Below are 11,572 nucleotides of genomic sequence, written 5' to 3' on the forward strand. Positions count from 1 at the left end.
TTCTTCTTCCTCCTCCTAATGACCTCAACAGTTTCATTTGCGAACAAAATGGCATTCACAATCTGTCTCCCCCCAAAAGCACTTTGGGCCAGAGAAATAATTTTATCAACCACCCCACTCAACCTATTAGCTAAAACTTTGGCAATTATTTTATAACATTTGATAGTAAACTAATAGGCCTATAATAAGAAATAGTCTTTTTCAGTTAAACTGCTCGCATTGCAGTTCTAAATTCTTTGTCGCTAGGTTCCCCATTATCTCTGAGTTGAATTTTAGTATTTAGTTACAAAGACCCCTGTTTTGAGCCTGAGCTGTAGATGCTGTAGTCAATGTTTTAAAAGTGAAGGCATAGGGCGAGGTGTTTTAACCCTTAAAAGGTGAGGTATACGCCTTAAGGCGTTAGGGCATAAGCTTTTTAAGAATTTATTTTTAATATTAAAAAAAGTAAATAAATTATATATTTTTTAAAAATTAAGAAAATCGCAAATATAATGTAAGAAAGAAAAATTGTATATACTTTGCAAACTACTTGTCGGCTATTCAAAAATTGCTAACTTGAATACATGACATAAATCATGACAAGAGATAACTATACTATTACATAGTTCAAACTATTTTCAAGATCCAATATACAGCTCTCTGTTATTTTGGAAAGACTGAGGTTCAAGAGTTCTAGAAATCAACTCATATTATGAGATTCCTTTTAGACAAACATGTAGTTAAAATTTTTTAACCAATTTTTTATTTGAGAATCACACAACCAAAATGCGTAAGCCTCAACTAAAAAGGCACAAAAGGCGTGCCTTTTGTAAAAATGCATTAGCCTTTTTGGAATTTGGTATTTTATATTGAGCCTCAAGGCATTTTAGGCATGTTGTGCCTTGAGGCGAGCCTCGATAGAGCCTTTTAAAACACTGACCATAGTCCTTGATTATAGGTACAATACTTCGATGATGCACGACATCGCTTAAGATCAAAATATTGGACACTTAAGTTCTATGTGCTTCATTTACAAACAATATATTATAATGTCAGACCGAAATATATTAAAAATTAAAATATTATATAGCCTAAAAAATGACATAAGCAAGACATGAAGATCTTAATTAAATTAAATGTCAAATATGAAATATTCCTTGTCCACACCATTCAATGTACCTGAATATAATATCTCATGATGGGCTCAAAGTAGAATCTCCCAAAAAAGGGCGGGAAAACACATAAGCAATAAGTTTTCAATTAAAGGGAAAAAAAAAAAAGTTGAAGTTTGAAGTTCTTATTTTCGCATTCAACTAAAAACCAAGATCCAACATTATTTAAAAAAAAGTGTAGATTTCAAAACAACATAAATGAAAACTCATCATATGCAAGAACAGATATCATCAGTGGTACCAATGAATTTGAGAATTTCTTATTCCCCTAGTTATTGGAGAAGCCGGAACGAAGGTTGCTTTGCAGACAACCTTCTGAAGCTTGAGCGCAAAATCGGGGATCTCACTGAGAGTGAAGGTTTAGTTCAACTTTGATGATTGCTAATTAGGCAAAATTGGCCAAATACATGTAGTGGAGATGACACTATCACTATTATCCATATATTTTTCAATTCTCAGTGGCATTAAGCATGCTACCTAAAGATTATCACCATGCATTTAACTAAGAGCATTGGAGAATCCAAAATACAAAATAGCCAGCGTAGAACTAATTTTCTGAATTATGACTAGACAAAAAATTATGACTTGAGGGGCATACCTGGTAATAAGCCCAGTGCACTCAACATCTATCTTTCTGAAAAGAGAAGTGGAGAAAAACGATGGCAGCTTACAAATTTCCTTTGTAACTGTTTTAAATTCTGGCATCGAAAAGGACCAATTAAAAACCAAGTCTAAATATATAAAACAAAATAGAATTTGCATGTCTTACCATGTATTTGCAGTCCCTCAAAATGACCATAGAAAAACCGATCAATTCTAAACAAACATTGTTCTCTTAGTTCATTTGGAGGTGGACGTCCATTTTGAAAGTAAAACTGCAAGTAGTGTAAGCATACCATCAGTACCCATCAATGTTCCTTTTTACATGAAAAAAATAATTTATTAAGAAAGGTACAAGAGCTAGAGGACAAGTTGTCTCCCACCAACTATAAGGAAAGTAATATTACTTGTCCCCTAGTCTATTTTCAAATCAGTCAAAGAAACACCCGAGGGAAGCCAGAAAAACCACTTTATCCCAAACAAGTATATAGTAAGAAATTTGTATGTCTTACAACTCTTCTACATCCATACAGTCCAAAGAATGGCATACCAAGCACAATTATGCAACAATTTCTAACGTACTTCTCCCAGACCCTTAAAACTTCGTCAACACAAAAATCATCCACTGCCTAAGGAGTCACCCACACTCACCGGAAAATGTGAAAAGCTTACTCCAAAGCTGCCTAGCTACTTGACAATGAAGAATTAAGTGCTCTTTTGTCTTGCTAGAAGCTAAGCACATCACATATCTAGACTAATTGCTTTATTAGGTTGCCTTACCTGTAGCAAGCCATTAATATTAATTTTGTCAAGAACCAAAGTCCAGGTAAATGCTTTGATCTTGGAGGGAATTTTGACCTTTCAAATTACATTCTCCAAGGAGAAAGGAGAAGGGTCAGGGAATTCCAATAAATGCATAAAAAAATATTTAGAAGTGAATTTGTCGGAATTATTACTATGACAAATGCAAGCAACCCTTCTCAGATGAGGAACAAAAGAATCCAAAACTGCCATTAAATGGACAAACTCATTAATCTCTATTCCATTAAGACTCTAAAAGAGATCAAAATCTTTTGAAAAGGAGGCACCCTCCAAAGAATAACAAAAAGCAATGGATGCATTATGTGTAGGGGATAGTCTAAAAAGATGGGAAAAGAAAACTGACAGAATTTTCTCCAACCCAAGGATCCTCTCAAAAAACAAATAGCATTGCCTTTACCAATCATATAACTACTAAAAGGAAAAAACAAGTGAGATATCTGAGATATGAACTTCCAAGGACTCACACAAGTAGCATAAACATTTCCCCTGACATCCTACTGCAGCAGTGAAGATCATACTATTATTAGTCATTTGCCAAAGGGAGTGCACGATCATTTTCCCACAGGAAAATTGTTTTTAGGCACCAACTTTCCAAGTCTAAAACCCCTTTATACTTAGGTCTCGTAACAACATCCCAACAAATAAGATGATCCCACATACCATCACCCATGCAAAGCCATAAGAAATCACTCGACATCCTCTCTAACCCTCTAGCTACACTGACTGCAATTCTAAACAAGGCAAAAAATAAATAGGAATACTAATAAGCATGATAAAACATCCTAAAAAAATGTAAGCTCTCCTCCAACCTTCTAATATAGTAATATCATATCCAAGCCTTCTAATATCATACCCAATATCTCAAACACCAGATCCCAAGACAATACAAACTTAAAATTAACCCTTAAAGTAAGACTTTAGTAAGTCAATGATCCTGACAAGAAAAAACAACCTACCAAAGAAGTAAACTCTATCTCACTTTGACTCATATTAATCCCTACAACACCACTTTTAGGCTTTTAGCCATATTAGTCCTTAATCCCAAAATTTTCTCTAAAATTTTTAACAAAGAAAGCAATTTTAAAAATTCCATAACGTCCTCCAAGGAAAAAAATAGTACGATGGGATGCTTCCACATCATCCCTACCAACCTCACGCCCCTTAATAACAGGACCTCCTGAGCCTCTTAAAGCCTTCTCTGCTCAACACATCTACAACAAGTGTATAAACTAAAAAGGAGAAAACGAATCCCCCTGCCTCAATCCACAAAAGGCAATAAACCGATTTCTAGGCTGCCCATTGACAATTACTGATATATTTGCACAATGCGTGCAAACCTTTATACTCTTCCTCCAACCAATCCCAAATCCTTCTTCTCTAGCACTGTCCTAGAAATCCCAACACACCCTATCATAACTTTCATAAAACCCAATTTAAAACAGTAGCCCTATTTCACCTTCTCATAGCATCATCTTCCACCTCAGTAGCAATTGACACTATATCTGAAATCAATCTAGCATTAATGAAAATGTTTTTTTAACGGAAAAAGAAATATATTAAGGAAAAATAAGAGTGATTACAGCTCAAGAAAGGACAAGAAATCCTAAAAAAGGAAAAATCAACCAAAAGAAAAAAATAAAAATGCAAAGAAAAAGAGAAAATAAAAAAAAAGAACTAACAAAACCTAAGTAAGAAAACCCTCTTTAAACCTATGCCACTGAACACTGCAAGTTCTCTAATTCTCATTCGCCATTTTTCACCTTTCTTGAGCTCCCATCCAAATGAACTTCCTTTCCTCCAGCCTACAGGACCAAACTGGCATAACACCCCATCTTATCCAGTAGTTGTTGGGCTTCTACTTCTTTCCCATTAATTCCCTCCAAAGGAATAGGCAAAATCCCATCCTTGTATAACTGCTTTTTACCCAGTCCATCTTCCTCAAAAATAGGAATTTTCCCTCTAATCCCTCCATCTGAGATGGGCTGAGATGGAGGCACATACAACAGGACTCAGACATATATCCATAGTGTTCCCAATATTCATCCAATGACAAACTGTCATCACACGCAAACTCACCACAGCTAATCACTCTCATCCTCTGATATATCTCCCCATAATTTTTTCTCCTTACCGTTACTAATATTTTCATTTGAATCCCTCTCTTGACCATTTATGTCCAACTTCAACACTGCACGGTGAGAATAACCTTGCTGCTCCTTCCCTTTATAACAAGCCAATTCCCTCATCGCTATGCTGGTTCCTCACATCATCCCTGCAAGCTGCCTTAACCTTTGTAGCCACATCAATAAAACTGAAGGATGCACAATAGCCAATATCTCATCAAATCGCAATTTCAACCAAGGAAGCAAATACATCAGCTGAATCTTCAGATTTCCTAGAGCCTTTCCTATCTTTTTACTGAAATCTGCCTATCAAGACCCCATGGATCCATTTTACCTCACTTTTGAAGAGGTTGTAACCGATTCCTTCTCCAATTGCAGAGCAACTTTTTTTTAGGAAGATTTAAGTTACCACTGTCTGCGAACCAAGAGGAGTCACCTTATTAGAGGGACTAGATCTTTCATTCATCTGCACAAATAAGTTCAGCTACTTACACTTATTGTGGGCCTTAACATTAACACTATTGGAAATAGTGGGCCATGTGTCCAACAGGCCTGAAGGTTTAATGAAGGCATTTGTATCACCCCAAAACCTTTCCTGAATCTCCTAGAGAACACCATACTCAAAACTTTAAAAAGATCATGAACCAGACAAATTGGCTGTAGCCTACTACCTTTTTCTTAGGAATAAACACAATACAAGTAGAAGTCACTCTCCCAACCACTCCATTACCAAGGAACTCAGGAGAAAACCCCATAACATCTTCCATAACCACCTCCCAGTTGTCTTGAGAAGGTTAAAAAAAGATCAAGACACCACGAGGGGCCAGGAGATTTATCCCTCTCCATCTTCTCAAACACCACCGCTTTTTTCACCTCCTTGACATCAGAAGGTTTCTCCAACCAAATAGCTGCCCCCCACTCTCTCACCACCACCCTCAATGTGAATCCAATCAAGACCTTCAATCATCAGCCTATTCTAAAACCTCCTCTGCATATAGCTCTTTACAGAAACCAGAAGAATCTCAATACTAATTTGCCTATGATCTCTCACCACAGCACTCTGATATCATGAGAAATTACTGTAAGCAAATCAAATACAAAATTAGCATTTCCAACCCAAATACAACCCCCACCCCAATCCCAAAAAAAAAAGTGCATTTGTGCAAAAATAAAATTAAAATCAGTATTTCCAGTTAGGAAAGTAGCAAAACAGTGTCTATGGCTATTAACAAATAACATCAGAGATTCAACAAACCTGAGGTATCAACTCTCTTACTGGCTCACTGACTAATTTCAGAGGAGAACCTAAAGAAGAAGGACCCGGCCTCTGCTTCATAATTCGTGGAGACCCAGATGTACTTCTTGGTGACAGCGGCGGTGCACTGCCAGCAGGAAACATGGATGGCAATGAATTTCCTGCCGCAGAATTTGTATTTGAAGAATTCCCAGAGACATTCAGCTGAACACCTGCCTTCGCATCATTAAGCAATGATTTCACCTATGCTCATAGAAACAAAGAAATATTTTCAGTGTGAATTCCAAATATTGGCAAAAAAAAAAAGGTTAGGACAAGGGAAGCCAGGCTCAGTGATGAAGGGTTCTGGAGCACATAACAATGGACAGCATCATGCTAAGGGACCATAAAATTTTCCCTTTCAGTTTACAAAGAACCTGTCACTGATGTCTGCTCTCAAATAAGAACAACACATCTATTATTATGTCATACGTAATTTAAAATTACACATAAAACAATCTAGCTACAGTTGGAAAGACATAGAAAACAGCGACTAGACTTCAATACTTATGTAGAACCATCAGTGAATTTGAAAAATCATCCTTCCCAACCAAATCTTCCTCAGATCCAGTTCCAGACACATTAACAAACTAAAATAAATATTCAGCATTTTACCAAAACAAACATAGCCCACACTATCTTTAATTTTTTAAACCAAAGATAATTGAACAAATATCAATTCATGGTAAACTCCCCACAAATGGCATATTTTACAAGAATATTGTTGGCCCACAAATGCAAAGAATATCATATATGATGGTCAAAAAATAAAAAGGAACCATATCTTAAAATTCAAAAAACTGATTTTGCGCTATCCACCCAAACGTTCTCTCTAAGCAAGTTTATGGAGTTGTACCAAATGCAATGCAAAACACAATGCAGGCATTCAAATACCATCTAACAATAAAAGCCTTCATCTTCCCTTTCAAGAAAGACATTTAAAATTTGCTCAATTTTTTTATGGATAAAATATATAAACACAAAAAAGAAGCATTAAAAAAATAAAGGAACTTTATGGCCTAACTGTTATTGCAAGCTAGTAACAACTGCACCAGGACATTTTTCAAAGATATTTAGGGCCTGTTAAATTATGGAAAGCAGTTCTCATTTTCCATTTTAGTTTTTCAAATAATAACAAAAAATTAAGCTAGTTTTTCATTTTTAAAACATTTGTATGAACTAAATGAACAACAATAGAAGATTTTGGCACTATTTGCTCGTGAAAATAGTTGTATTCTCCATTTACTTTTCAAATAACTACAAAAATGCCAACTTATTTTCCAATTTTCCAAATTTATATAGAAAATACCAAAAATAAATTTTCTTATTTGTATAGAATTCTAATTCTCATTTTGCGTATGGGAGCATGGAATTTGGATCCTAAACTTAATTTGTGTGGATTATGTATTGTGTTTCTTCCAAATCCACATAAATCTAAATTCATGCCCTAAAATCCATGATCCCATATACTACCTTACAATTTTTGGAAAATTGGAAAACAAGTTGTCCTTTTCATAATTATTGTGAATCTAGCAATAAAAAATAAAAAATTATTTTGAACATTTAAAGAAACTCTTTATTTTCTATCTTTTTTAATATTAATGTTGAAAACTAAAAAATAAGCTAAAATTTTTATAATTCTTTGGAAAACAAAAAAATGAAAAATGTTTTCCACTTTTAAACGAACCATTAGCATTCCTATATAAGCGAGAATGAATCATAAGACTCACAAGGAATGATCTTCACAATGCACCTTGAAGATCAACTTCCAAAACCCTCCAAGAAGGCTTCGGTAAGAACGAAATATTATATTCCATTTTGAAAGATCAAATAAAAAAATTATAGATGAAATTTGCCACTTCCTAAAGGAAATTTTGCAGTCATTTGTAGAACTTTCTTTTTGAAAAACAATGCCACTAAGAACCAAAGGGTCCCTTAAGAGACAAAAGTTGAATCCCAAGTTTGTCCCTATAAGAAAGTACTTCAGCAATTGTGTCTGGTTGGTATTTACTTTAATTACAAAGCTTAAAAGTGTAAAACCATCAAGAAAAATCAGAGGAGTGTAACCATTCTTTGCAAAACAATCTGTCCTGCATAATGCATATAGTACCATCATTTTGTCAACAACCAACCAGTTATGACCATTGATCTCTAACATCATGGAAAGTTGGGCTCTAGAAACCTTGAAACTTTGCCTGCTGCATTATTCTGACAATTGTACATCAATTGCAGCCAATTGCAACTTCATACATTTGCCTCCAATATAACAGTTAAAAGGTTCTATTTACTGCACCTGCTAATCCGGCAGTAAGAGCTGCAAGGTAATACCACGAGGATTGCTGTACTGGAAAAATTAACTTAATATGCATCCTGCAGAAGTTGCTGAATTGATTAATTTTTCATTCTGCTGTTTTCAGGCTTATAGGACAAGCCATTTATCAGTTATTAAGGACAAAACAGCTAAGCTAATTATTAGTTTTGGTTCAGTTGAGGACGAATATAGATAAGTCCATATAACAGCATGTTTTACCTGGGAACCGATGAGGGCATATAATCAAAATTTAGAGAAGGGATGAATACAATTTATCCGCTTGTGCTTTGTTTCATCAGCCCTGAAACCTACCCATGGTGGCCCAAAGTCAATTGACTGTCACATGAAACACAAAAGAGCCAAAAAAACGTGTTCAAAAGTTGAAATAGCCCTGATACTAACCCTATTCAGATCATTTTTTTCTCTCTGCAAAATATCTGTATCTGTGTTATATATTGAGAAGAAGAAGAAGAAGAAATAATAGATAGAAGAAGGAAAAGCTAAAGCCGCTGCCAACCAGGGTAGGTGGCTGCAACAAAAATCGCAGCAGCAAGAGTCACAGCAGCTTGTGCTCAAAAACCTCCCTCAGGCATGTGTTCAGATGCTCAAAACCTTCCTATTGCTCTATTAAATTATGAGAACAGTCGCAAATTAAAAAAATATAAGAAGAGGGAGAGAGGAGGCAGCCAGGGAAAACAGCACCGTAGGTTGCCCTGGGTGCTTTTTGAACGATGCCCTTTCATGAATTGTCTTGTTATCGTGTATTTCATGAACAATGGGCTTTATGAAATGAAGAACAATGGGGAGAAGGCAAAAAATAAAAAGAATTGGAGAATCATGCTTGGTTTGTTGTCGCAGTTCGGGAGTTCTCTACTCCAATTGCAGCCATGTTTGTGATCTGTGATGGCTGTAACTGTGTGTACAGCAATGGATATTCCTGCATTTTCCCCAAATTCTCTATTCACCACAATTTGGAACACAGAGATCCATGTATCTTCACCATCTTGCTACCATATGTGGCTGCTACATTTACATTGGCAAATAGATTGTGAGATGACAGTGGATACCCATGAATATGGTGAACAACTGCCCAAAAATAGTGGAACTCAACACTACTGAGTCAGCATCAATGGAATAGATTGCAGCTGCTTGCCAGAAATTGCTGGCGCATTTTCAAAACTATTAATCACAGATTGGTTCTCTCTCTCTCTCTCTCTCTCTGGCTGCTCGGCAAACAACAGCAGGAAGAAGAAGAGGCTTGCACAGCTGGTGACCTGTGTTGCAATGATAACTGTTCTCATGTCCGTGAATTTTCTGGGAAAAGTAATCTCCATCTGTAAATATTTTTTTTGAGGGCTGAAAATAAAATCAAGAAGAAGAGGACAAAGAGTGGGATACTGGGATAGAGAGGAAAATGGTAAGGAGTTTAGCTGCCAGCCTGCCATATATTGATGGAGGGTATTTGGGCAAAAAAAGGATCAGTGTATAAAAATGCTGAACATTTCTGTCGGTGGTGCTGGCAGGCATTGCTGGTGCAATGGTGAAACTAATTGATCACGGAAAAATACTAGGGTTGCTAGTGATGTGCTAACAGATGCTATGGGCCTTGCTCAATGATGTTGGTGGTTATGGCATGGTATGATGGTGACGTTAATTGACCACAGGAGGGTGCAAGTGGTGCAAGTTTGTGCTGTTAGCACGGTTGATGAGGCAAGTCTTAGATCAGTGCAACAGAATAGTTGGTGCTAAGGCTAAGCCAGTGAGGTGGAAACAATAACAATTGGATTGTGGTGTTTTTGTTTAATAAGAAAATAAAGTATGAGATATACTTAACTTAAAAAATCATTATATCTATTCAGTGAACCCCACGACCACAACCACCCCCAAACCTTCCCACCAAGAAGGCAGAAAAAGCACTTCTTCCTTTCGAAAAAACTACAATAGAGTAATTATTATCAAGCATTTTCCCTCCCATTTCAAAGAAATAATATCAGCAAAAGCCATTAGCTTTTGAAAGCCAAAAATTTTGTTTCTCCCTCATACCACTGCCATTTCATCCCCACGAATACCACTAGCATGTCCACAACGACTATGGTCACCACCACCACCATCCAACCAAAATTAAGTCAATCTATGCTATGACACAATTGAACTGACCACATATCAAATTATATGGCGCAAGGTATCTTCTTACCTTTTTCAATTTAGAGCACAATTGTCATCAATACCCATCTAGCATTGACATTTTTTTAACTTTTATCAATTATTTTGAAATCAATTAATGCCGTGGAACATAATACGAGTTAGAAGGCAACGGCAGTAACGATTAACATGTACAATATGACACATATTTCAATAAATGGAAAGTAAACGCCCTATAAGGCAAATCAACGCAATCCGAACATATTCTTAAAAATGAACAAAGCAAAAAACAATGCAATTCAATAAAAATGATACTTTATCCACCTGAACGATAAAAACAAACCGAGAAAATTACAAACTAGGGGATTGAGAAAAGTACCACTCGCCCCGCGTCAGGAAGTGAAAGCCACTGTTTGAACAGCTCCTCGGCAAGGCGAGGATTCGATTTGAGCGCCAAAGGCGAGACTTCCTGAAGCTGCAACAATTCGGTGTCAAAAAACACCGCATCCTCAACAATCTCCGCACTCATCACAGCCAAATCGCGTAATCTCTCATCCACAAAATCAAATCAAATCGAGAAACACGCGAACAAACCCCAGATCTCTGAAACAATAAGCCCTATAAAAAACAACTAAGCTCACAACAGCATTCGTCGACGCTTCCGAATCAACGGCATCCGCACAATCCTCAAATTCAAGACGAAAGTCGACCAAATGCAATTAAAAAGCTGAGATTTGAAGATGCAGAAGAGGAACAAGCTCTAGATCTTCGTCCAATCGAACGAGATAGAGAAAAATCAGAGGTGATAGGGGTGGGTGGGTGCGGATGTGCGAGAGAAAGAGAGAGAGAGAGAGACTGTAGAATAATAACAGCTGAGAAAATGGTTGAAGACGATGGCCACGTCTATATATATGTGGACGCAGACACGTATAAATGTATAATAAAAGCCGTATGTGAGTTCGTCTGTGTCACGTGACAGGAGTGTGACGTTCCTAGGTTCATGTTTTACTCTTTCCATAATGTTGATTTTTAAGTAAACAATTTATTATTCTAAGATTGTATTTAAATGTAGGTATTTTGAATCTTAAATTTGAGTAATTTGAATTTACATTAAATTTAATATGATTTT

At 36.3% G+C, this 11,572-nt stretch overlaps 1 protein-coding gene across 2 annotated transcripts in view; it reads right to left on the bottom strand.

Moving 5' to 3' along the window:
* LOC131153549 (serine/threonine protein phosphatase 2A regulatory subunit B''beta-like) overlaps window positions 1–11,326 on the bottom strand; it is a 38,450-nt gene extending 27,124 nt beyond the window's left edge. For both annotated transcript variants that reach the window (XM_058105927.1, XM_058105928.1), the window contains exons 1-4: window positions 10,823–11,326; window positions 5,952–6,194; window positions 1,921–2,026; window positions 1,750–1,849 (exon numbers count right to left, since the gene is read on the bottom strand). In XM_058105927.1, coding sequence (XP_057961910.1) covers window positions 1,750–1,849; window positions 1,921–2,026; window positions 5,952–6,194; window positions 10,823–10,972 — 599 coding nt within the window. In that variant the 5' untranslated portion in view covers window positions 10,973–11,326. The remainder of the gene's footprint in view (window positions 1–1,749; window positions 1,850–1,920; window positions 2,027–5,951; window positions 6,195–10,822) is intronic.
* Between the last annotated feature and the right edge of the window lie 246 nt (window positions 11,327–11,572).

This window comes from Malania oleifera, chromosome 4 (assembly GCF_029873635.1).
Source record: "Malania oleifera isolate guangnan ecotype guangnan chromosome 4, ASM2987363v1, whole genome shotgun sequence".
NCBI lineage: Eukaryota > Viridiplantae > Streptophyta > Magnoliopsida > Santalales > Ximeniaceae > Malania > Malania oleifera.